Source organism: Epinephelus moara, chromosome 20 (genome assembly GCF_006386435.1).
Source record: "Epinephelus moara isolate mb chromosome 20, YSFRI_EMoa_1.0, whole genome shotgun sequence".
Taxonomy (NCBI): domain Eukaryota; kingdom Metazoa; phylum Chordata; class Actinopteri; order Perciformes; family Serranidae; genus Epinephelus; species Epinephelus moara.
The window spans coordinates 18351913-18379441 of NC_065525.1; the positions used below are offsets into that span (position 1 = coordinate 18351913).

The 27529-nt window shown below is 42.3% G+C and overlaps 2 protein-coding genes across 4 annotated transcripts in view; both read left to right on the forward strand.

Moving 5' to 3' along the window:
• The first annotated feature begins 431 nt into the window (after positions 1-431).
• Positions 432-11541, forward strand: lrrc56 (leucine rich repeat containing 56). Of its 2 annotated transcripts, XM_050073345.1 has the most exons (13): positions 432-512; positions 757-937; positions 1441-1528; positions 2151-2211; positions 3508-3604; positions 4178-4375; positions 7609-7786; positions 7872-8102; positions 8348-8415; positions 9030-9172; positions 9405-9616; positions 9762-10104; positions 10409-11541. In XM_050073345.1, the coding sequence occupies exons 2-13, from the start codon at positions 770-772 to the stop codon at positions 10584-10586; spliced, it is 1965 nt and encodes a 654-aa protein (XP_049929302.1). In that variant the 5' UTR covers positions 432-512; positions 757-769; the 3' UTR covers positions 10587-11541. The 2 variants fall into 2 exon arrangements, with proteins under 2 accessions (XP_049929302.1, XP_049929303.1); XM_050073346.1 differs by lacking the exons at positions 432-512; positions 757-937; positions 1441-1528 and adding an exon at positions 1925-1991 and having other exon boundaries at positions 10409-11540.
• Positions 11542-16650: 5109 nt separating this feature from the next.
• rassf7a (Ras association domain family member 7a) overlaps positions 16651-27529 on the forward strand; it is a 34984-nt gene continuing 24105 nt past the window's right edge. The window contains exons 1-2 of one of the 2 annotated variants that reach the window (XM_050073093.1): positions 16651-16745; positions 21228-21358. The gene's annotated coding sequence lies outside the window, so the exon portion shown is untranslated. The remainder of the gene's footprint in view (positions 16746-21227; positions 21359-27529) is intronic. The other variant, XM_050073094.1, reaches the window with a different exon arrangement.

Consider the following 27529-nt stretch of genomic DNA (forward strand, 5'->3'; position numbering starts at 1 on the left):
AAACATGAATTAGGTTATGCCTGTATGGCTCCTCTTTATTCTGAAACTGCAACAAACAGTAGCTCTATACAAAATGGTGTTTAATTTAGATAAACACAACCATCAACGAAAAAATATGCTTGTAGAAGGAACAGATGCATTTCTAAATCTAAAATTGAATTAAGACCTCATTCAATTTAAAGCTCACATTTCCAAATGCAGAGTTTACAACGAGCATTTGAAGGCAACACCAGACCAGTGTCGTAAGCGGGTTAAGGTTTTGGTAGTAAAATCAGAGGCTTACAAATTAATCTCTGATTATAGCAGCAATATAGGAAACTAATGGGTAAGTATTAACCTCAGGAGTTTCACTGAGGCGCCAACTGTTAACAGCGCACTACATATCCCAGGGGGCCACGGGGTTCGTATCCAGGAAGTGGTCTATGGTTGTCAAGCAAACTTTTGCTTGTAAGCAAAGTGCTCTCAGTCTGTGAAATGTATACATCGTTTTAGACTGCAACTGCCTGCAACAGGTAAATATACATTGTATAACACAAAACAATCATATTCCGTTAAAAGTACATGTCGTTGGAAGGTTAGAGAGTAATATTAGTTAATGTACCCCCCGCATTTTGACAACATTTAGCTAATGTTAGCAGTTAAAGCTAGTTTGTTAGCTTATTTAACGCTAGTTAGGCTAGATATAGATACATTTTCGTTAGAAAGCCATTAAAGCATGTTGGCGCGACTCTTCCACATTGTTCATTTCATTTTTAGGTAGCCGTCAGTGATGAGTTGCTGTCATGGGTCTGTGTCCCAGGAGGAGGTCCGGCCTGGCACAGCACGGGTCCAAGTGATTGAGTGTAGTGAATCAGGCCAAATCAACCCAACTCCTGCCACGAAACCCTGTGAGGACTCTGACACAGCAGTGGGGCTTTACCTCACTCCAGAGAAGCTGGTAAGTTTGCAGAAATAGTAAAGGATACAGTAAGTGTACATCCAACTGATACAACCAGTCTCTGTCTGATTCATGTGGTCATGTGTATAATAGGATATCCTTAATTAGATCTCTATGTTATTTTTATTTTAGTGTATTTTACAGCCATATGAGAGGCATTTTTGTAGCTGAATTCCAACATGTCTGTGGAGAAAATCTGCTGTATGCATCCTCCCTGTATTATTATGTGTGTTTTTTGATTAAATAATTCTGTATCGCTCGTTCCTATGCCTGATGAACAGCCCATGAGCAGTTAGTACAGAAAAGGCAGCACACACTGTACAGATTGTTGTATCAAGGTCAGGTGGGCAGACAGACTTATTTCACATCACAGGCTTCACATAATGTGCTGCATCAAATTCACAGGTATATGTCTAAGGTAAATATTGAACAGGGAATTCAGAATTTAGTTCAGTATACCAGTACAGGTCAGCTAGTGTACTGGTAATTTCTGTCCCTAACAGGAATTGCTGTGTGGAACTCGGGACCTGTCTCAAGTGACCTCGCTGGAGATCTGCGTAGACACACAAGAAAACACACTGGGTAACTTTGGTAAGATGAACAGCACATCAAGGCATTTACAAACATAAATCACAACTTACACAAGTTTGTATGTGTACTCATAATACTCACTGTTCGGTTTTATTCTTTATATCGAGTGTTTTTTAAGCGAGCCTGGCCAGACATTCAGTAACACCAATGCATTAACATTCAGATTCTAAAAACTGAGAGGCTGACATCAAGATTTTTTTTGCAATATGCACAATGATGATTCATAACAGATGCTTAATGACCACATAGACCATCATAAACCACAGCTAGGTTGAGACAAATAAAGACAAAGCTGTGACGCACGTAACGTATCCACACTAGATTTCCTCTCAGGTGTGTTAACCTCAGTGCAGGATGATTGGGCTGATAACGGTGGAGGAACATCTTCATTATGCCCACCTTTGTTCGCAGAAAATCCTACATTGCACAAGTGCAGGCATGACACAGGAGTGTCTGTGCACGTGTGAGTCATGCTAAGCCTTCCTTTAAGCTAATTGACGTTGATGAGGTGAATTTGGAGTTGAACCAGTTGACTTGTTTGACACCAGATAAATAATCACCTCGCTGTTACATGACAGTGAGAGAAATTGTGAGAGAATTAGTTTATCTTCTCATCTTGCAGGTGCCTACTTGCCCAAGCTGGTGCAGCTCAAAATGAACAACAGCACAATTATGTCAGCGAGGTAAGCGTAAAGTTACACAACACGACCACAATTTTTTTTTCTCCTTCTGCTTTCTATTCTTGAAAAGCAACCTGTTCCTAGGAGAACACACATGATCACACTCACATTATGTTGATATTACGTCATGGAATACTACAGACTCTCAAGAAGCTGCAAATCCTGAAACCAAAAGTGAAACATGGTGCTACTAATGTTAGCGTTTTGTCACTGTATGACCCATTTCATGTTTAGCTTATGTTTAGAAACAAAGCAAGCAGGTCCAGGTCTTCCCATAAAGAGAGCTGTAATTTGACCTGGAGCGGTGATGGACACATGGGGATTACTGTCATGCTTTACACCGGTCACATGTGTGCTAGAAGACACTCTTTAGTGGGAGGCCTTGGAGGCCATAAAAAGACAGTGCTTTGAAGCAGAATAGCAGGTCAGAAGTCACGGGGATGTGTACTTGATTGGAAAAAAAACTGAGCGTTGTTGCAGTGCAGGAGTCGTCTGCTCTGCTTCTGCCAAGGTTTTCCAACAGGGACTTGTAATACAGTGTTTCTGTGTGGAAGATGCATGTCGCTGCTTATAAAGCAGATACCAACAGATGTGGTTTTCAGTGCGGATTTGGAGATACAGTAGATACACATGGAGAACAGGTTCACCCACCTGTCTCACAATAGGACATAGAGGGGTTTGTGGCCTATCAGCTTTCGGATGTCTCCACTTGGATAGTGCTGGAAACAAAACAGGATATATGCACAGTTTCTCCTGGATTGTCCTACCAATTTGACTGCAGCCACAGCTGTGTCATCAAAATCGGATAGAAGTAAAGCAATAAAAATCCGGGATGAGACACACACACACACACACACACACACACACACACACACACACACACACACATACACAGTGTAAATTGTCCTTATAACAGAACAGGTGGAGAATTGTTACCCGAGAGACTGCTGAAGGATAGGAGAATACAAACAGAAAGATAGGGAGCTGTCTGCTCCACCCTGAGAGGAGCAGAGCAGAGCCAGCCGGACGTGCACTGCCTCTGATAGCATTTCCTGCTCTGGGCTGTGGGAGCTGTAGTGGAGAGGGTGTTACAGGGTTGTAGATACACTGACTGAGAGTCTGCTGGAAGGGTCAGAGCAGGGGTGTGCTGCGGAGACAAGTGGGAGGCAGAAGAGAGGCCTGCATATTGGGGGAAGAGAAAAGTGGCCAAGGGACTGGATAGCCTTTCCCATGATTCACAGCATTGTGCAACTCCCTTCCCCTGCCTCTAAATCACGTTGTGCTATTTTGTCTCCTCAGAGACCTGGGAACCGCCCTCTCCCACCTGCAGGTGCTGTGGATGTCTCGCTGCTCTCTACAAGACCTAGATGGCATTTCTACTTTCTTCTCCCTCAAGGTGGAGTTTGTCAGTTACAAATAGCTGTGGGTGGGGGTAAACGAGTCACGTCGGAAAGACAAAATAAATCCACTCGACAGGTGCACGGCCAAAAACAACAAAAAAAAGAAAAGATGCCAGCACTCACAAATGTCCTTTTGGTAAATTTAATAAACCAACTTGGGTGGCGTTACCAGAAACACAGACGGTTCGACAGAAAGTCTTCTTCAGTGTGTCCCTTTTTTTTTTCTTTTTCTTTTGGGGGTAAACGAGTGCCATGCTTTCCTGACTTCCTACTTCCTATGTTTAGAATTAGATTTCTTTATAGGAATACGGTTTGGGATGTACTGAGCTTATGGTTGGATAAAAGAGACTTGGATTATACTGACAGATTGTAAACAGATGTTTTGACATAATTATGCAGTTGTGAAACGTGGACCCCCTTTTACTTAAATTCTTTAAAAAATCACTAATGTTTTGGATTTTTCAGTCACCAGAGGCATGCGAGAAAAACAATCTTTTCTTCAGGAATTCAACATAACATGAGCTGAGTAATTGATATCCAAATTGTCATTTGTGTCATCTCTGTTTCAGGAGCTGTACGTGGCCTATAACAATGTGTCCGACCTGAGTCAGGTTGGCATGCTGGAGAACCTGCAGCTGTTAGATCTGGAAGGGAATGATGTGGACGACCTAATTCAGGTTCAATATCTGGGGTTGTGTGGCAAACTCCAGACACTCACCCTGGAGGGAAACCCTGTGTGTGTACGCCCAAACCCCACCGCTGTCCAGGTAGGGTAACGATCTGCTAATGTCATTTATGCCATAAAACTAAACATGATTACATCTGTCACCACACAGATCAGGTTTAACCCCAAATGCTGGTTGTCCCTTCACCAGACCTATCTTCCTGTTCTTCTCAGGCCCCCGTTTGTCCTTTGTAATTCAGCAGACGCAGATATTTGATAAATACGCATTGTTCCAAAGGGATTGTTGTGCAACTGGAGACATCAGCGAGAGCCAAAATTAGCTACAAAAGTCATGTATCTGCCTGCCTGTATTGTTCAACACTTATATCTGATCAGCAATGGTGTCACCGTCCAAACATGATGATGCACTGATGATAATGAAAGGAGAGCGTCTGATGGAGGTGTGTGTGTTGACATGTTGTCTGTGCATGTGTCTAATAGACATGAAGCTGGTGTTCTTATCCAGATATACACCTTAAAATCCTGGATTATTGCCTGGAATTAAGTGAAACAAGGCTGAGCAAGTAGCTGGGCCAGGTTCCTCAAATGAAAGTATTCTGTAGATGTTGTAAAAACCAACTTGTAAATGCAACTTGTGGTTCTGCGTCTCTCCTGAGTTGTCTCTCCTGTGCGAGCAGCCGTCAGCCCTCATGGCTTTGTCAGATAATGACCGAAATGTAATTAGCATGCACTGAGACATGAAAGCATCTGTGTGATCTCACCGCTCTGTATCTGGGTCCTCAACGCACCGGATAGCACACTGGGAGAGCAGGAGGCATCAAAATAATCAAACATAAGTTATCGCTAGTCACCATGACACAGACAGAATGTTTTATTACTACATTAGAGAGTGGTTTTGATCGCTTTGAAAACTGGCCGATACATTTTTATTTGGCGCGTAAATCAGCGCATCGTGGATCTTTTCGGTGATATTGAGTGTATCTGGAGATGCAGGGCAGACGCTGTGTTTCCACCTTCTGCTGATTCGAGACACAGTGTGCTGTGAGTTTTTTGGGCCTCTGTGAATGTGTTTATTTACACCCACCAGCAGAGCATTAATTAGGAAACTAGGGCAATGAGGGGAGATGCTGAGCTGAATATGCATTAGGTCTGCGCTTTGTAGTGACTGAGGGGTTCTTGGGTTTACTTGCTTGCCAAACTATCACTCCTCTCGCTCTCTCTCTCTTTCCATCAAACACACACATCCGCTCACTTCCTCTCACCCAGCCCTCATTCTCCTCCTCTTTTCTCTCTCGTTTCCTCCCTGCCAGCCCTTCACTCTCTTTTTCATTCACTGCATCTGTGTGGCTTGGTGAATGGCAGGGGTGCCCAGCTCTAATTTGATTGCTCAGTGGCTCGGTCATTTACTGGACTGACTCTCTCTCTGTCTCTCTCTCTTTCTCTCAAAGAAGTTAAGTTTCACAGATCCGTTCAAGTGTCATAATGGTCAAAACGAGTGCAAAAAAACACAATAAAGGTTAGCTAATATGCATTACACTAACCGGCCACTTTATTAAGTACACCTGTTCAACTGCATGTTAATGCAAATAGCTAATTTGCCAATCACATGGCAGCAACTCAATGCATTTATGTACGTAGACATGGTCAAGACGACCTGCTGAAGTTCAAACCGAGCATTAGAATGGGGAAGAAAGGTGATTTAAGTGACTTTGAATGTGGCATGGATGTTGGTGCCAGTATTTCAGAAACTGCTGATCTACTGGGATTTTCACACACAGCCATCTCTAGGGTTTACAGAGGATGGTCCGAAAAAGAGAAAATATCCAGTGAGCAGCAGTTCTCTGGGTGAAAATGCCTTGTTGATGCCAGAGGTCAGAGGAGAATGGCCAGACTGGTTCAAGATGATAGAAAGGCAGCAGTAACTCAAATAACAACTTGTTACAACCAAGGTCTGCAGACGACCATCTCTGAACCAACAACACGTTGAACCTTGAAGCAGATGGGCTACAGCAGCAGAAGACCACACCAGGTGCCACTCCTGTCAGCTAACAACAGGAAACTGAGGCTACAGTTCACACAGGCTCACCAAAACTGGACAATAGAAGATTGGAAAAACGATGCCTGGTCTGTTGAGTCTCGACTTCTGCTGGAACATATAGATGGTAGGGTCAGAATTTGGCATAAACAACATGAAAGCATGGATCCATCCTGCCTTGTATCAACGGTTCAGGCTGCTCGTGGCGTAATGGTGTGGGGGATATTTTCTTGGCACACTTTGGGCCCCTTAGTACCAACTGAGCATGGTTTAAACACCACAGCCTACCTGAGTATTGTTGCAGACCGTGTCCATCCCTTTATGACCACAGTGTACCCATCTTCTGATGGCTACTTCCAGCAGGATAACGCACCATGTCACAAAGCTCAAATCATCTCAAACTGGTTTCTTGAACATGACAATGAGTTCACTGTACTCCAATGGCCTCCACAGTCACCAGATCTCAATCCAATAGAGCACCTTTGAGATGTGGTGGAACTGGAGATGCGCTTCATGGATGTGCAGCCGACAAATCTGCAGCGACGACTTGATGCTATCATGTCAATATGGACCAAAATCTCAGAGGAATATTTCCAGCACCTTGTTGAATCTATGCCACAAAGAATTAAGGCAGTTCTGAAGGCAAAAGGGGTCCAACCTGGTACTATTAAGGTGCACCTAATAAAGAGGCCAGTGAGTGTATATTAATACGATGCTAGTGACTATTGACACATCTAGAGCTATCCTACGTTTGGACTGCTAGTGTATCAGTGTCTTGTATCATTGTCAGTGGCACATGGCTCATGTTTTGTGAGGTCACAGTGACCTTGACCTTTGACCACCAAATTTGAGTCCAAGTGGACATTTGTGCCAAATTTGAGGAAATTCCCCCAGACCTTCTTGAGATATCACGTTCACAAGAATAAGACAGTTGCGACGTCAATGAGACTTAGAATAAAATGACATAATGTGAGTTAATATTTGACGGTTCACTTGTTATGAATGAGGCGCTTAAGTCTGTCACAGGTTACCATTTTTCATTATCCTACAATACATCACTCGAAACGTTTGCATTTCATTCAAAGTAACAGTCACAAAATCTAAACAGAGTAAGAGCACTAAGGCGTACCACAGTGAACCTTACTGTTCATACATTAAAGTCACAGTTTCTCACTAATATTATGTCCCATCCATCTTGTAATGACCCCTTTTTGTCCCCTTTAATTGCCTCTTTAAACACCTGTCTGTCCTCTCCCCTATGCTCCCTCCCTTCCACCCAGACGGCAGACTATAGTTATCGGGCTGCAGTGAGGGAGTTGGTCCCTCAGCTGTGTTACCTAGACGATTTAAGGGTGGAGGAGGACAAGCTGAGCTGCGGCAGCGCCATGGGAGAGGACTGGGCCATTCTTCGAAACACCATAAGAGACTGCAGTTTCTCTCAGGCAGCTACTGAAGACGGTGTGTGTATGTTGCTTTGAGTGCATTGATGTGCCAGTTAATTACAGCTGTGTATTTACTGGGCCACTCACTTTTTACTCCGTAGAAGAAACAGCAGACAGTGCATGTCCTTACAGCAGACCTGGGTCAGCCAGGCGCCCTGCTTCCAGCGGCTCCTACGTCTGGCCCCTCTCGTCAGCAGGCTCCAGACCCCATACTGGCTCCAGACCCATGTCAGCAAGCAGACCTGCAGTTCTCTCCCCTCCTGGATCCAGACCTGGATCTGCAGGCTCAGATCTAGCAACAGTGGAAGCAGAAACCAGCACCCTGACACATGGTTAGGCACATTGGGGGCATTGATGTTTCTACAGTGAGATCTTCTACATACAGCCACATTCTTTTATTTAAGTGCCACTTCCTTTTTCTTCTCTTTACTATCATAATTTACACATAAACTTTGTCAAGAGGAATCTTTACTCAACAGTGCCACCAAGTGGACTTTTTGTGTCAGAAAACAGTTTGACTGAAATCCTTCTTTTATTCATTTTGTGCTCTTTAAAAATTATTTCATGTTTTTTGAAGGAGCTGGCAAGATCCTGTTCTGTGGAAACCTAGTCAAGGCTGTCCGAGCAAAGCGAGAAAAGTTGAGGGTAGGTGGTTTTTGTTGGAAGGAAAAATAACAAAATTTCCTCATTGCAGTGAAAAACATCTTGTTCCAGGGAACACAGATCTCTGTTGATCAGATATCAGATGATTCCACACCAGTCTATCAGTTTGTGCATGCTGTTAGCATTTAGTGTCTTCTGAGAGGAACAACACGCTTTATGTGCTCTGGCAGGCCATTACGGCTGTCTGACACCACCAGCTCATCTCTTTAATGTCATGTCAGTATACACAGAAGGAGCTAATTATTAGCAGGAGGACAGAAACCTGAGAGGACAGGCACGGGCGGTAGGAGGAGGTCGCGGGGGATGGAGATGTGTGAAGGGTGCAGTGGTGTCAGAGCTGCTTGACAGATGGGGCTCTCGCTGCCAATGCCATGTTATCTGTCATACTGGCGCATACACACCGCTGCTGTCACTCTCTGCCTTCCTCTTACCTTCCCCTCCTGGTCTGCCTGCCCCTCCTGTGTTTACCCTCCCTCTCTGTCTAACCATTACTCTATCCATAATTAATGTCCTCAGCTCTCAGGCCTCTATTCTGTTATGTTTTCTAGCTTCCTCTCATAGCTCCATGCTCATTCTCCCTCTCCTCGGTCTCGTAGACAGCACCCACCAGGTCTGCTTTCACCCCCCGTGACCTGCCCATCCATGTGCCAGAGCACACGTACGACCTTGAGGAGCCTGATGCGAGAGAACGCGGTGATGTGTTTGCTGAGCTTAGAGCTTGGAGGGAGCAGCACAGCAGGTACTAACTCCTTACACACTTCACTGCATTTCTCCTAAGATGGAAACAAACAGAATTATATAAAGCATTTATTTTACATCTTGCTATTGGAATATGATCCAGTCCCAATCCATGAGGCATCTCCTAACAGCTAACACAGATTTTAGAAGTCTTCTAAGTTTGCTCCTCGCCTCGGCTTCCTCTGTACACCTTAGAGAGATGAAACTAAACATCTTTCTGCATTATTTTTCAGGCGTCTCCAGGTCATAGAGCAAGAACGATTGCCACAGGTCCTGGCTATCCAGCATAGTGATAAAGAAGAGGGGGAAGATGATAATGATGATGAAGAAGAAGGCTTTGGCGGTATGAAAAATGACAGTAGTGGTGAGGAATATGAAGCGGAGAAGCGTGGTGACAGCCTAGATACTGCCTCGCCAGATTCCTCTTTCCTGTCTCTTTCCCCAGGTCAGTTCTCACTGAATGAACGTACTGCTTATAAAGAGACTGAGAGAATCAATCCACAATAACATCTAACATAACAAATAATATACTAGTAGATTACAAACTGTAATGGCAGCTGCTGAACCTTTTGTAATGATTCTGTTTTCAGACCCGCATCACAGAGAGGCCTTATCCCCCGAAGTGGCTCAGCTGTCCCTGTCCCCAGACGCCACGCTGTCCCCTTCACCCCCTCTCAGCGCCACAGCAGCTACTGGTAATCGCAAACCACCGGGGATCCGCGCACGTAGGCTTCGACTCAGCCAGACCAACTCAGATTATATACCTGATTTCAGCAGAGAAGGGCGCTCCCCGGGGACAGGTACAAGCACGGAGCAGGCGCTCCAGAGGGTCCAGCAGCTGACCAGGGCTAATGTGCCTCTGTTGCCCCCACCTGCACACATACCCCGCCCACCTCCAACAAACGCCCTGGGTGGAAGGCTCATGAATTCATGGTAATGCATCATTAAAAGCTACTTTTATAACCCAATGTGTATTTATACAGTATAAAAAACGATAGATTTTAAAGCTCCTGTATTGTATATTTATTAAAAATACTGAGTTGAACTGGTGATTCAAATAAAAACCATTAGTCAGTGTGTAAAAAGGATGGTCATGTGTTTTTTGAAAAGCATGACGTGATCATTTAGGAATTAAATTCCTCAACTGATAGGGACCAGATGTTAATGACTACTGTCTAACAGTTTAAGTTTATTATTCATATCAGGTGGTACTAAAGAAAGATTTTCTCTCTTTCAGTGCTGAGATGGACTTACCCAGCATTCAGTCTGGCAGCAAGCATCGTCAAACTCCTCAGACATCCAAACCGGTGGACAGACCAGCCATTACTCGCCCTCACACGGCCAGGGCAGCTCTACAGAAACATCACCAGCACCACATACACCAGCCCTGCAGGGGGAGCTCACACCCAGACTGACACCAGAACAGGCAGATGTTCAGTTGCCTGGCCAGTGATCAGCAATGTGACTGTGACATACAATTAAGAACAGAGTAGCGGCATGGAGACCACAAAGGGGTGTTCCCCATGTTTGCTCGCTCACACCGTGCTTTGAGGTGTGTTGGAAAGACCTGTATTTTGCCATATGATGTTCTCTCTCCTTTTTTTAATGAAGATATAGAGGATAGTGAAAGCATTCCTATAAATGTTGGGACTAACCTATATACCAACATCCAGTGAGCTCTCAACTCATAGTGCTCTAACATGAGTAACTGAGTAATTAACACAAGTAACAGTGTAACTGGAGGACTTTCTATGCTGATATAGTGTTTAACTATTTAACTTTGATACAACACCTTGAACAATATTGATATTTAATTCCGATTTTGATAACATGGGGAAAAATTGACATTGAGGGTATAAAATATATATTTTTTTTAATTAAAAGATAAATATAATAAGGTTATATAAGTAGCAGAGAACAGCAGAAAGACTGTAGTAAACATTAACAGTAAGAGAGAACCAGAAAGCACAGCTGGTATCAGTGTAGTGATACTATGGAAAATGAGTATTTAAACAGTTTTAAATATTCCAAATCAATATGTATTGGCAAATTGATCTTTTTGACAACACTACTCTTGATGCGACTGAGTTACTGGCTTTCTGATGGCGGTTTTAGCCTGATGAAAAATAAGGGAATGTGACTAATATCTGACATTTCTCAGGGTTAAGTATTGAATTATTATTACTGCTTTGTTGTGTTTCACTAAATAAAAAAAAAATCTTTTAGCAATTTTAGATTGTTTTTCTTCAAAACTGAGCCGCAAAGCTGGTCACATCTAAAGAATAATTTCAGCTATGGTTTCCTACAAGTCTTTTTTGTCACTCTTTTTTTTCAGAAACAGAGAACATAAGGTCATCATGGGTGTTACAAGGTCAAATCACAGTGCGTTTTTCACGTACTTTTTTTCTCAACAGTGTCTATACACAATCCATTTCTCCCAATAATTTGTACACTTTCCATCTCAAGCCTTAAAATAAAAGTAAGTCTTTCCATACAGTATATTTTGTTTATAATCCCCAGCCACTGGGCCAGTGTTTGAGGACAAACTTGCAACCATTTGCACTTTCCTGCTACTTGCCAAAAGTATATTTAATAAATGTTTCCCTTTGTGTATAATGTGACAAAAGAGTAGACTAAATCCATACCAATTATCTTATGAATCTCAGCTGCAATCTTTTGCCAGTATGGTTGTATTTTTGGGCATTCCCAGAAAACATGATAATGATTGGCCAGTGAGGTTCTGCATTGCCTCTGACAAAAGCCCTGGCTCTGTAGGCCTGGTCGCAGTGCTGATAGTCTAGGGGTGATAGAGAATAGCAGGCCAAACTCCCTCAGGGACTTTGAGTTTGCAGTAGTTGCCTGTGCCTCCCATATCTCTGTCCAGTCCTCCCCTCTGTAATTCGTACGTCCGATTCTTTCTTTCATTTTTGTTTAATATATTTTGAAGAATGATTCTTTAAAATTGGATATTTCAGTACAATCTCGAAACTAACTTTTTAGTTAGTATCTCCCACTGTGTGCACATTTGAAAATATAGAAATTAGGTTGTGTTCATTCATCTTTAGGCTTTGAATTTTGCCATTGAAGTAGTCGAGACAGTGACTGTATTGATAGTCATGGTGTAATAATCAAATTTTGCCACTTGAAGGCACTATCTGTAAACATTAAATCCATAAATTCACTCTTCAACCACCTTGGGCAAACAATTCCTCAAATCCACTACCTGGAAACACAATGTTCATTCTTGTGTTGCCTGCTTGTCCACATCTAAGGCAGAATTTTGCAATAAACACGCACTAAGCAGGCCAGCTTTGGCTCTGCACACTGCTAACCCAGGAGACAATGTTCCATGATGTATTGACTGACACACAAAATGAGTAATGGAGTGGAACGAATCAAGTCCATTTAGAGTTCATATGTTCTAACTGTGACATAGCTTGTTGTTTTCTTCCAGCTATGGGAAATTACCCATGAAGGACAATCTCAGACTGATTTTTCCTTGAGACACATTTGTGACTTTTAGTATCTGGGTGGATGAGGGCCAGAGCAGTAGCCACATCTAATGCCTTATTAGTTGTTAAGGATAAAATGTTGTGAGTAGCAGTTTGTGTTGAAGATGTCACACTGATCTTAACAAAGACGTTTCCAAACTTGCCCGACCTTTTATATAAATACCTGATGTGTGCACACACACTTTAAAAAGCATGCTTCAGCTCTGTTTATAGAAACAGGATGTAAATAAATGAGTCAAAGCAACAAGGCATGGGCAGTAATTAAACCTTGAGAGCACCACTACACCCCACCACATGGATTAGGAGATGTACACATGTCAGACATAGGAATGTATGATGTGTGTATAGCCACTCAACCATGTGACAGCTCTTATGTAACAGGTTGGCTCATTGTCTTACCTTCAGGCAACTCGCATAACTAACTGCATCCCCTTCGATCATCTTCCCTCAGGGTTGCTTCATTTGTGGGATTGCTCTGCTCCTTTGCTCCCTGTCAGGTGTTTTCAGCCACGCTCCAGTCTCACTGGCACTATTACGTCTCAAGACACAGATGGAGGAGAGTGGAATGAAAGGAGAGGCCTTTTTATGGTGGGAAAGTGGGATAGTGTCCACCTACTCTCTCTGAATGGTCTTGTAATTTCTATGAAAGGGATCATTCTCGCAGCTGGTTGGGACTGGGGACCTAATCTGGCCTGTGAGAAGCTTTCCTCCACTCCCCACTTATTACCAGATGATATGACAAACCAGAAGGGTCTGGTTTTTCCTCTGTGGCTTTGGGATGGTAAACAGCTGTGAGGAAAGCTGGAAATCAGATTGTAAAGGAAAACAATATCCCCTAATATGTCTGATATGTAGTGAACAACAGTGTGGCTTTCTCAGCATTGATTTATTTACCGTACAGCATTGTGACTTGCAACAGAGGGAATGGTTTCTTCTGAAAAAGCATGCCTCTGTCTCTGTTTTATTTAATGAAACGCCGCTGTGTTTAGAAAAGCCAGGATCCATGGAGGTGGTCTTTTTAACCAAAAATCAAATTAAAAAGACAATTATAGCGCTGCAGTGCCACTGCATTACAAATTTGCTTTGTGGTCCCTTTTCCCCAGAGATGATTATAAAAAAACAGAAGGAGGATAATGTTATTAAGGCAAATATAATGGATAATAGAGTATGCAACAGCAAAACAAGTCCCTCTCTGTCACAAATACACACACGGGTTAAGCACACTACATTCATTTCTGTCAGACTTAAGTGGGGGAAACTGTGTCAACACATACTGTGAATACCACTAAGACAAATACCAGATGTGGCTGATGTGATTCAATTAAATTCGGGGATCATGTCGAGTAGGTTGTAGTTGCATTCCCCAAAAGACTCTCTCAAAGCTGTCAGAGACAGGAGGTGCACATAATAATCTATCCGCATGCGATGCTGCTGTTTCTTCGTGTTGTAACTGCAGCTAACGAGATGGGTGTGAATAAATTACAGGGAAACACACACACACACACCAGCACAACTTTCTGATCCAAAGAGAATACTCATTTAATTTTATCATCATAGGAAGCTTCCCTCTTGTTTTGACTTGTGACGGGCCACGTTTCCTTGCAGGCGTTGCAAATGGAAATACCTACAGTATAAGTTCAGACAGGCCCTGTAGAGGCAGTTTGTACAGTACATGTAGGACCACAAGATACCGCCGAAAGGAACATTCCATTCAGTTCACCGTATTTAGGCGCCGTAACTCATTTACTCTTGACACCTTTGCAATCAAATGCAGACACTTAGTCCATAATGGTATAAAAAAGGAAAAAAAGTAATCACATTCACTCCTTCATACCTGCAGCTCTCTGAATTTTGTCATTGTTGGCCGTCAGCAGTGTCAAGCACATATCAGATAATTGTTTTTAACTTAAATCCAACATAAAATGAATTAACTTTTGTGCATTTGTGATTTTTTTAAAAATATAAAACAGATTATTTAAAGCAATGTCACACTGTATGGAGAGGTTATACCAGCAATAAGACCTCTGACTCATTGTTTTGCAATGCTAAATTGATATACCACAACTAATACTGCATTTTTTCCCCTCAATCTGTTTCAAGGTCGTGTGTTCAGTAACTATGTGCAGCAAGAGGCACTGGGGATTACCTGTTGTTCAAGAGGAAGATAAGAAATGCTTTGGGACTAGGACAGAAACCTGTTTTCTGGCCTGCTAGTATTGCATACATGAATTTAATATCACTTTACCTTGGCATGCTTTCGGTAAAAAAAGACGAAGGCATAATAATGTGTTTAATAATCTACCTCAGCAGAACAAAGCAACAGACAGCTGTTGTTGTTTTATGCTTTCTGATTCCTTCTTTTGCTATTGTTGTTTTCTCCTTAAAAAGTCTTGTTTTAGAGGAGTAATTGTAATTTGTGCAACATTTGCTTTGGTTTTCAGTATGTTGGCAGAGCCACATGTCACCCCATAAACATGATTTAATGGTTTAGGGCATGTTTGACACAGGTAAATGTAAAATATTTTAACCGGCGTCCATTTTAATTGGATTAAGTGATATGATTTAAACTTTTAATGCTCTAGATTATTTTGTGGGTCATTTAGCTTTTCAGCACTTTATGGTGGATAACTGTTCAAGACATTTTTGATCACACAATCTTCCTTTTGTTTAGGCAACAGCACTGACTTTATCAGTGACAGTTTTATGTGATGAAAGGATGATTACAGAAGCAATTACACCCCTACGCTTCCAACACTTCCCTTCTTATCAAAGCTGAAACACATGTGGTGACATGTTGCATATTTTTAAGAGAACGTTCCCTGCATCTGTTTTTGTCACACTCTATCTCCTCATGGCCTCTGTGAATGATGTCAACTTCCCCAATCTCAGATCACATCAGATTTAGTCTGGGGAAGTGCAAGGAGGGTGGATTCCAAAGTGTAATCTCTTGTAATCAGTTACATATCCAACAGATAATCCAACAGTGTGGCCTATTGTAATCCATCTGCTGCCATCTCAGTTAACCTACCTGTACTATAAAAGCTTCACTGTTCTCTTAATTTGGATCAGATTAAGTCTACTACTGGCAACGTGCTGTGTGTTTGGGACTTTCTCAAGCTACATGTTGACACTGGTTATTATAATAGGTAAGGAAGTGGTTCTCAAATCAATAACGCAGGGGCGTCAAAGTCATTTCAGTTCAAGGGCCACATACAGCGTAATTTGGTGTCAGTAGAGATCAAATTGTGTGGGCCAGACCAGTAAAACCACTGCATAATAACCCACTGATGTCAAAATCCTTCAAATGATTCCTTTTATTAGTGTAAAGAAGTTCATTCTGAAAATTTTCATCCATTTACAAAACATATGATGAACAGCCCACGATATCCTAAGACAAATTAGGTCCAACAGTATGTCTCAGTTTTTCCACATTTTCAAGATTTTTCACTAAAGTGCAAGCTATTGAAGAAGCAGGTTAAGTCATCCCTTGCCTTACAAACCATTTACAGTCTGAAGTTTTGTCAGTGCTTCAGCAACAGGGTTCCACTAATACTGTTTTAAGATGGAAGTCTGATACAGATTATTTTATAGGCTACTAAAGCTGCTGGTTGACAATATTTTTCACAATGTTCAATATCTTTAAATATGACCACAGTAGGTATTCATTGTTATTTCAGAGAGCTGTATTCTGATCAGGGTGGAAACACTTCTGTGGCAGCATTTTACATTAAGTATAATCACTGTTTAAATTGCTCCTGGGCTGTATGTTTGACACCCCTGCAATAAAGTGTATGTTAGTGGGTGCTGTTAAAAAAATATTTAAAAAAAGATATTGACTATTTCTCCACATATATCCAGTATAGTTTTATTGTTTCATGTTCACTTCATTTATTTTTTACAAAAATATTCTCACTTGATGCCTTTAATTTGTAACTACTGACCGGAAGCTGTTTTATATCTACTTCCGGGATAGCTTGACAACACCGGACTTTTGACAACGCGGACGACCAGAGGATGAAGCACTCGGTTGTCCGTCGTGTCAGGATCGACTGCTAAACCCCTGTAAGTTGTTTTCACCTTGTTTTTATGTTTTCTGCCACATGAATGCGACATTAAAATGTTTTTAACATCGGTAACGTGTGCAACAAGTGGTGGTTAGTGTGCTCAGAGCGCTGCACCTGCTGGGTGATGAGAGGCTGACGATAAACTGGATACTGAACTTTTCTCACTCACTCTATTGTGTAACAGACAAGTTTTACTTAAGTTCGTCGACGGAGTTGCTGTTTGTAAGTTTGTTGGTTTCGTTTTCTGTTTTAATTAAATGCCAAAATTGTAAAATATTTGTGGACTACGTTAGCTCAGTCACTTAAACAACAAAATATGTTCAAAATCTAGTTAACAATATGCTAACGTCACTAGTTAACTCAGTTAAGTTGTTAATAATGTAACTTAAGTAGTTTGGGTTCGTTCAAAAAACACGAATATCATGCTTAAAATTAAGTGAAATGAAAATAACATAAACTTGTCAACAACAACAACAACAACAGCAGCAACAGCAGCATTACAGATCAGGCTACTAATTATCACCATCATCATCTGCTGTTTGTCAAATTGTGTCAGGATATATGCATTATGTTTTATTTTATTTTATTTCCCTTGTTTTCAACAACATATTTGCATTTTGGATTGAATTAGGATTTTTTTAAAAAGATTTTTTATTTTATATATTTTTTTATAATAACGATGTTTCATTACAAATTGTTGTATCAGAAGGAAGTATTATTTTCAATTATTTCAAGAGTAATAGTGCATATTTGCTGCCCTCCCATTGTTGATTAATTTTTGAGAAAACCTAAATTTTGCTGGATAAATAGATGGATTTATATATTGAAGAGCTTGTCATTTAACTTACTTATGATACCGAGGCAGTACTTTACATTTTGATCTCTTCCTGTGTCTCTTGTTCCTCGTGTGATTCCCATTTACTGTAGGGCAGGAAATCATTATTTTCACTACTGGTTAATCTGCCAATAATAGCAGTAATTTTATTTTATTTACATAAATCACTTAACTGATCCCCTCAGATGAGACGCTGGAATCCGATAATGTTTGGCGTTTTTGCTTGATAAATGATTGAAATGACTGATTAATATGTGTATTGACTGACAAATTGATTGCGTCTTTTTTTTTTTTTACCTCCACTCATAAATATTTGTTTTTTACCTTCAGCATGAACAAAACCTGATTAACCTGAACATTTAGCTCTCTACCCAAAACACCCCGAGCAGCATCCATTGGGGTGGAGGTGTATTTATTTACCACACATGTTCTGAATGCGTATAAAGACTTTTGTATACGTGCAATCACAACATTATATCTGTGCTTGTTTACCCATCTGTCTAAATTTCTTTAATCTGCTGTTCAGTTTTTGGTCTGACAACATATGCACTTTTCATCTTCCTTTTCTTGTTGGTCCCTGTGGATCTATTGCCTGTCTGTTGTTTGTACTTCCTCCACTTCTCTGTTGTTTGTTCTTCTTTACTTTTACTTCCTAGTTTTTGTATTATATTATGTTGTTTTCTTCCCTTTTCTTTATCTTTCCCACAACACAGATTGACCACAAGTGAATAGCTCGGCTTTATAAATGGTTTTTGTGGTCTCTTCGTGTCTTGGCTATAGCATTTGATACATATTTTATGTATGTCTTTGGAAGCTGTGATGCTTTTCCATTAGTGTGTGTGGTCTTCTCTGTCTGATAAGTTTGTGGAGTAATTCTTGACAGATTTACAAGATAATGTTTGCGTGAGTAAAGGTTTGAGAGTGAGGCTGAGACAGGATGCTTTCCCACAGCATTTTGTCTCGTTCATCTATTGCAAAATCTGCTTTTGTCTATTCAGATTGATCATTAAGGCAAAACCCCTGCTGGAATTCAGCCTGGTGATAGCTAGGGACAATTGTATTTAAACAGCCAAGTATTTCTGATTTAGGCTCAATGGTGCAGTCAAAATGTATTTTAGTAATTTCCTCTGGTATTTCCCAAAATAAATTTTCAGCTCACTCTGGTCATAATGCTGCTGGAATACAGTGAAAAGTCAGAGTTGCTTGACCTCTTTGTACCCTCCACACTATGAAATCCCTCCATGGTGACTCATCTGTCCAGCTGCTCAGCACTAGAGAACATAAAGGCTTGTGTACCAGCTGAGAAACACACACACACACTCACACACACTCACACTGACAGACACTAAATCATTGCGACACCAACTTCTTCTCACCCCTTATGCTAATGTATTGACTTTAAGGAGCATTCAGATAGTTTTTAGATCCACTATAGATCGAACTTGCATGAGTAAGACACTTAGATTGCACCTTTTTATAGCTACCAGATCTGCCCTTTTGAATTCATGATCCTAAAGTTATTGTTCCCCAAACTTGTAAGGCTGACTGCTTTTGGTGTCATTTCACGATCAGGTCTAATCTCCAGGTTGCATGTTCCATCTGCAAGCATATCCCAAGAATCTGCTGTAAGCCCCGAGCCAGAATGTGCCTATTATCTATTGACAAGCTGATACAGGATTGTTAATCCTCAGGTAGTCCTCTCAATTACCTTTTTAAAAAAAAATCAATGACGGAGGGTTAGACTTGTCATTGCTGTCCATGCTGTTGGATACTGCCGGCTTTGTCACCTTCTCCTGCCCCTGCTCATCTGCTATCCTGTCACATTCACGCTGTGGAGAGGTAATTGGGCCTCTTTTCACTTGGTAAATGCTTTGCTGAGAATGAGATCTGCCTGCCGCAGCTGAAGTAGGGCAATTTACTGGGGCTGAGGCGATGTATTACAAGGCAGATGATTGTGTTCAAGTGTACATTGCCGAGAAAGTGATAGATGTGTGATTTCAGTCTGGGTAATAAACCTGTGGTCTAACAGTGGTGGACTGTATTGTCTCGCTGTTCTGTTGGGAGTATATGCCGGAGATCCTCACTGTAATTTAGTTTACTACCCTGGGCAGATGCCAGTGTGCTCAGTAAAAACATGATGAGCTGCATTCGTGGGAATTTTGAGACTTGGGGAGACAGAAGTGAAGTTGCCTACTTATACAAATCGCTAAAATAAAATGTTCCAGTCTTGTCGAGGATGATAGATGACACCAACCTGCAAACTAGTGGTTCTCAAACTGAGTAGGACCAGCCTGAGGCTCTAAGGATAATTTTAGGGGAGTAAAAATTGATAGGGGATAGGATGATAAAATTACTTATACTATGCACTTGCATTTTCAGGTCTCTCCTCGGCTGCCTAATAATACTGAATCAAATTAGTCAACCTGAAAAGGGATTTCTGCATCGCTGCTAATGGCAGAGGAAGTCACTTTGCTGGCTCCATTTGAGCTCTGACCTCTGCTGCGCACAGGGGGTGGTTTGAAGGCAGGCATTTTTGATGACGGTCAGCAGCACCTCTGAATCTAAAGAACGATACTGTTTTGGAAAGAAGGTGGATTGTAAGCAAAGTGCAGGCTTAAATGAAAGAGTTAAAGTATCTTTGGGTCCTGTCGTGAGTGATGGTAAGATGGAGTTTAATTGACAGATGCATTTGCGATTTGTAACGTGGACAGCATGTGTACCTAATTGAGGGTCTAAGGTTTGAGGGCCAAAATGCCAAACCCGAGGCTTCAAAACAGGAGTGCACAAATCAGTGGGTGACGTCACTGTAGCTTTAACCATCATTTTTACAGCCTATGGAAACAAATGACACATCACAGTTGATCAGTTTATTATGACATGAACCCTAGCATGTAACATTATCTGCCAAATTAACCATTGACACAAAGGTAGATTTTAAAAGTGCTTTTAGTTATAGAGTGATGATCAATACTATATTGGTTGAACACAGCGTAGGGAAGGAACTTTGAATGCCTTGTACGCTCTATATAAATAGCCTAATATGGAAGTAGATAGGTGATGTCTGAGTGTGCCAGCTGGAGGTAGAGCTGTACCATTAGCGTCACACTGTGCTACTCAGCATTGTTCCTCTTAGCAAACAGAAATAGGCTACAGCCAACCTGTTTGGTCAAGAGCTGCTGTGAAGATAGGGCTGCGAGGAAGATGAGGTGGAAATAGTTTGTTCCCTCTTGCAGGCAGTTACGGGATGAAGTCGGGCCTGGTGACCTACTCCCTGCCCTTGAAACCCAACTCAAGTCCTCTATCACTATGTGATTTACTTCACTTTTATTTCTCATTTTCTCTTTTTTGTCCCCGCCTGTTTATATCCTCCATCTTCATCACCCTCCACCCCCCAACACCATACGTCTTTTTTCTTCTTCCCTTCTCACTCAGTGTAAAGGGAGTGGTGTTTTGGCAGTCATGTGACTTTTTGTCTGAACACAATTGCCGGTGTTTTCCATTGGCCGGTTTTCTTTGAAAGAGCGTTGGTTTCCCGGGTGACGGGGAATGGCGGCACCACTTCACTTTTCTCTGCAGCTGCCCCCTCCCTCCCCTCTGCACTGCTCTGAGCCGGTCTCTCTCTCTGTCACTCTGTCTCTTCCACAGGCTGTGCTGGATCAGGTAGCCCGTGAGCACGACACACACAGACAGGGACGGGGTTGTGTTAGCTCTTCCTCCTCTCCTTCTTCTCCTTTTTCAGCGGGCAGGCAGTCACAGAGACCATTAGACTGCGGGAGGTGAGTGAAACAAATGGCCTTGTTTGTTGAGATTTAAGTGCTTTTTCCCCCACTAAGTTTACACTTTTGTTGTTGTTGTTTTTTTAGTTGAACACACAGCTGAACTTCTTTTTAATACTGCAAAAATCATAAAAAGTAAACAGAGAAGCCAGGTGATGTTAGTCCTTGATTGAACAATTACTTTTTGTTTTAAAATAAGTTTTAAGTCAGTCTTTGTTTATGTGACAGGTGCTCTTATCAGTTGTGTTCGTCATCACGGTAACATCATTTGACATGTTTAGAAAATGCCTGCTTAACCCTGTGACCATATGTTATCAGATTAAGTGATGTTAACTGATGACGAATCATTGAGAAATCTCTCTCAGCCCCAGTATGATCATGTACTGTGATTACTGCTGAGCGTGTGTGTCTGGGACACATTTTCTACATTTGTTATGGTATGGCACTTGAATAACCAGTGAATAACCACTGTTGGCCTTGGCATGGCTTTTTGAATGTCCAACAGGATAGACTGTGACTAAAACCATGTGTAGATAACTCGGTCAAGATGGGCCGAGAAGCTATTTCTCCGCAGTAATAAGAGCTGCACAGTAGGCTTAGTTCCTTTTTATGTTCCATGAAAGATTCAACAGCTGTGTGCGCTCTCCGCTCGGGTTGTGTTTGGGAATCGGGCCACTTTGTGAGGATTTTCTGGCATGGCTACCGTCCTGAAGTGGTGCCCTCTGTGCACCCCTTGTCGGGCTCCACCAACCAGGTGGTCGCGTCTGTATTGGGTTACTGTGGCAACACGAAAAAACAGGCTCCCTGCCCCTCCCTCAGGTGCACTTTATCTGATGACCTGAAGGATCCTTTGCACATACACACTCACACTCCACTACACAACCACGTACTAGCATCTGTTAGCTGACACTTGACCCCTCACATTGACAAGGGACACATGAAAGAAGAGTTTGTGACTGATTCTTGTAGGAATAATGTGGTCATACATGTTGGGCTGGTTAGGTTTGCTGATTTTTGCTGCTTATAAGATAATATATATTAAATAAATAGCCACCAAATGTAAAAAGCTGCATGGACTTAAGTAGTCCATATGCATACCTTTCTTTAGCCTCCCCTCAGGCTATACTTTTGTCTCTTTGTAAACAATAAAACCATTTATGTCTGGCTTGTTGACCTTAGAGCACCTCAAGCAGGTGAAGAGTCTGCAGGCTCATTAAAAGCCCATGTTTGGTGTAAGATCATGCATCAGGACTTGTTGAAATGAAAGAGTCAACTTACGTTTGAGGCCACAAATTTGACCATTTACCATTTCAAGTCTCTTGTTACCTGCTGGCATATATATTTGATTTAAGGCTGCACGGTCAGACGGTGTGGAAATGAAAAATTTTAAGGAATATGATGTTTTAGACATACCAATTGCTTGTCTGCATTGAATGTTTGAAAACTCATAAAGTGAGCAGGAAGCAGGGCTGGAGTGTGTGTCATTGATCCACCAGCCTTGGTATCGCGTAGCTGATGCAACCAGGAGGAAACTGGCGCTGAGGCCTTGTTGTTGCTTCTGACGGGCTGCCATGATGTCACCACTGCTGACCCGACAATCCTGACATTCCTGCTGATACGGTTTTTACGCAGACGTGGAGGGCAATATGTGGGAGATATGTGGGAGAGATGCACAGACTTGCACACATATGGCCTTTGTCTAAGCGCTGATTAGTAATCTGGCATATCCACCGACACACACACACACACACACACACACACACACACACACACACACATGTCATTAATTCAGTCTCATGCCCATGCCCACTCCAGTACACACTCCGACCCTCCACTACCCCAATAAAGATTGCGATGGCAGTCTCACCGGCCTCGTTAAAATTCAACAGGTCCTCAAGTGTCTGTACTTGAAGCTCTGCTGAATCCGTTATGCATGTATCCTCTGCTTCAACTCTAAAATGTCTGTTGTTAGAATGGTATGATTAGAGAACTCAATTATACACTGCTGTCGTCATGTCTGTCTGCGTTTGCGCATGCGTGCATACATTTCTCGGTTTGTGTGTGCTCATAGGTCATAATTGTAGCTACAAAAGACTTTCTTACTATAACACAGCTACAGCTTTCCTTTGATCCAGCAAAGCCATTGAAGGAAAGAGATGACAGGCCCGGTGCAGTGAAAGCTTTTAAATGCTGTTTTTCCTGCAGGTGTTTGGATAGCCCTTTCCCTCAGACACTGAGTGGAATAGACCAGTATTGTAAACAGCGTTTTGAATAAATGGACAGAAAAGCGAGGGTTACGTCTCAGTATATACCTAGGACAAATGAAAAAGCACTTAGACTGGACAAACAGATGTAAGAAAACATTGTCAGGCAAACAAACTGGAGGCGGAGACATGTAGACAGACAGACATACTGGGCGTCAGTGAGTGTGTCCGGGGGCCTCTGCCTCGCTCTGCGCGGGGCTTACTAAGCTTTTGTTCACCTCCGACCCCTGACCCGCTCCCACCTGGTTGCTCCCCTGTCACTAACTTGCATTTCCTGTGCATCCAGTGCCCCTCTCCACCGGCTTTTGTTTTTACCGAGATTATCATTAAGTCTGCAGTTCAAACCCCCCCACAGGCCAATATCTCATCTTGCCCAGGCTTTGTTTCCTTGCTGTCAGTGCACATGGTGTGCAGTGACCAGGGTTGTAGTCTGTGGGTTGGGTTCCCTTTCTGTCCCGAAGATCCTCAGCTCACAGTGTCCAACACAACATTTCCCACCAGCCCACTTAGCCAGTAGAATATAGTTTTACCGGTCCTTTGTATATTTTTACTGACCTGGCAGCCAAAAAAAAAAGGAAAAGTAACTCTTTTTCCTCATAATTTTGCTGATTTATTATACAAAATATTTACAACAATGAAGTTCCCTTTAGATTTGGTTGCATTCCTTTACTTATTGATATGTAATGTTGATATAAGATACTATAAAACACACCCAGGAGTATTGTTGCCTCCACAGAAGTGGAAAGCCCCTCTTTCTTTCTGTAGCCCTGTAAGCAACTTTTGTTGACATTTTTTTCAAGTACCGGTAAGAGCCATGCCAAGACTGCACAAAGCATTCTGCCTTCCCCACGTGTATTTCAGCCAATTACAATGTATTTCATCGGTCACATGTCTCTTCTAAAATGTACTCACGTCACAGACCCTGGCTCAGCTAGGTGTTGAGGCTTGTATGGAAGGGGTCACTGGTAGTTGCGTCTTGTTGACTTTGTTTTGTTCCCTGGCTCACTTGCACTTCCTACATGGGAAGACACAGGGGCAAATGAAAAAGCCCCATCTTCAACATCCCATCCAACTTTGTGCATGAGTGAAAAGTTGAGGTCCGCACAGCAGTCACCTCTTTCTCCCTGTACCACTCAGGCTGGCTGTAGCCTATTTCCATTTACTGATAAGAACAGCACCGAGCAGCACAGTGTGACACTAATGGTACAGCCTTATCTTTAAGAGACAGAGAATGACTATACATCTAGAGGTAGGATGAAACAAACTGGTATTGCCAGAGGGGATGAAGGAAGGAGTTGAGACATCCTGAAGCACTAGTTTGCCACTTCCAACATGACCACTTGAAAGCATTGAAGGACGACGTTGCAGCCTATGATTCAGGTACAAATGTATTTCCTCTGTAAAAATAGCTTTCCATATAGCCCCTCAAAAATGCAACACGAGGCCATGTGAGAGGTAGGAGTGCTTTTTGAATGGTGGTTACTTACTCCTGAGCCAGTCTGGGCTGGTTCTGAATAAAAAGGGAGAGAAAGAGTCGTGCCGGAGTGCGGCCAAAGTCCTGACAACTTGGAAGCTGCTAAAAGCCCACTGAGAATCTCTTATGTGCTTCGTTAGTGCGATCTAAAGAGTGTCCAGAAAGAAAAAAAAAAAAAGCTAAGGTGTTTTTTTTTTCTGTCGTCCATTCTATCCTGTGTTTGGAGGAATGCAAAGTTTGTTTACCAGCAGTGTATATGTTGATCCAATTGACCCTCTCTTCCTGTCATTTTCACTTTGTACTCCCCTGTTATCCGATTGTCCTCAGCTTCACCTCGGCAATGTATCTTCAATACAGCTGCTGTTTGTACGGAGATGATATAGTGACATGCACTTGCTTCCAAAACATGAATCATCTCCTGAGCCAGGTTTTCTGGGAGGAAAACAAAAGTCTTTGTCCGTCCATGGTGTGGGATGCGCTATATTTACGTCTCAACAGTGCAATTACCTTCGCTGGCGAAAGCCATCGCGCTTGTCATAATGACACACAAGACATAGCTACACTCCTGGAGCAACAGCGCTGGCCTGACCATAATGAGACAGCAATGCTATACTTAGGCGTGTTTGGCAGAAACAGAGCATTACTACCTTGCGTCGCTCGCCATGAATATGAAAACCGACGTCAACAGAAGTTCAGGATTTTGTAACTTGTTTGGGCTTCTGAAAATAGAGCTAACGTAGTCTGCTCTCATTCCATTCACTCTCCAGGCTTTAGTCCGGACCGACCTGTTGTCCACCTGTTGAAGGCTGTTTTCGGTGAAAGCCTGAATAAATAGGGAGAGAAGAAGTGTTGGGGGTTTCAACAGGGAAGACGGGAAGGGGTGAGCCATGGCAGCAACTTAATGCTATTCATTCTTGGTGAATAATGGCCAACAAAGACACTATCAGCATGTATTCCCCTCACTCTGCTCTCCTCCACAGAACCTATTGAACTGTTGCCAGCCCCAACCAGTCTATTTCTCAGCCTGAGAGCCATCTTCCTGTCTCGTCTGGGCTGAGTTATGGCTTGCTCACTACTCTTGGGACAAATTTATACCTACTATCATTTGTGGAGGTATTAACTTGGTAGTAGGTGGTGATTGAAAGCAGTCAAACAGCCATTCAGAGTATGTAGTTGAGTGCGTTTTAAGCCTTTGTGCAATGTGGATAAATGGTAAAGAAGTACAAAATTGGGGAGGATTTCTTCTGAAAGCGCAGGTTTTAAAGCTTTTTAGACCTCGTCTTTGTTTTCTTTAGCTTTCTTTGCTGAATGCAGAGGGAGGGTTGGAGGAGGAGGAGGAGGGGGAGGAAAGGGGGTTGTAAGAATGTTTGAGTCACGCAGAAAAAGAGGGATGATATGTGGGGTTTGACAGGGGCGGGTGGGATGAGGGAGGCACAGCAGTGGGAGGTTCCCTGAGGAATGCCTGGAAGGTGTCAGAGAAGTCTGGAAGGCTTTGGACTGATAATCCTCCACATCACATCACAATACCCCCACCCACCACATTTTAGCCCTGTTGTCCTTCCATCTTCAGACTCAAAGCGATAAGGAGGACTCGCTGCCTGTTAACCATTGATTAGTCATGTCTTACAAGAAAAAAGCCTTTAAATTAACTTGGCGTGGGTCTGACGATGGACAAGCACACAGCCACTGAAGATCCATAAAGTGTACTTACTTCTTTGCTGCTTTTAAAGCGTCACTCTTCCTTGGCACCTCAGCCTCTTCTCACTGTGGCCCTCAGTACCTTAGCAATGCCTCAGGAGGCTCCCCCACACACACTTTTATTCCAGAGTGTGGTACAAGTGATTTGTCAGACAACACAGCTCTTAGATGTGCCAAAAGCTCTGCTTTATGGGCAGAACAGTGAAATGGTTCACATGGATGTGAACTGACTCTCTGCGGGCCTTTGTGACTCAGCCTGGCTAAAAGCTGCGGCATTCTTCACAGCGGTCTATTGTTTGCATGATTTAATTCATCAAATTAATGCAATTAATCCAAGACGTCTATTTTTGGAACATCTGCTTTATACAATGTGCACACTGGTTATTAGGCGCTGTGACTGCATGTCCTCATTAGTCTGATCAGAATACAATCTGACGTCAGATAAAGGCAAAGTAAACACAAGGACGAAGTAGGTATTGTCGATGGCCTGCTGCCGCTGAATCATAGCTGCAATGGCTTTATGCAGGAAATGTTCTAGTGGGTTTTTGCAGCTGGCTTCGTGTTTTCTTTTGACTTTTGTGTGGCTGTCTTTTAAACTTTTTGAATCCCTTCCTGGACCTTTTTGCCACCAAATTCTAACTATTGTGCGACAAGCATTTGTTTGAACATCATCTAATATCCTCAGCTCACAAATGGAAAATAAAATTAAAGTTGCAAATAAATGGTAAAAAATTC

Coding starts and splice junctions, on each gene's coding strand:
- lrrc56 (XM_050073345.1), top strand. CDS start 770: ATGAGTTGCTGTCATGGGTCTGTGTCCCAGGAGGAGGTCCGGCCTGGC. Junction 2,212..3,507: donor AGCACAATTATGTCAGCGAG/GTAAGCGTAAAG, acceptor TTGTCTCCTCAG/AGACCTGGGAACCGCCCTCT. Junction 4,376..7,608: donor CAAACCCCACCGCTGTCCAG/GTAGGGTAACGA, acceptor CCTTCCACCCAG/ACGGCAGACTATAGTTATCG.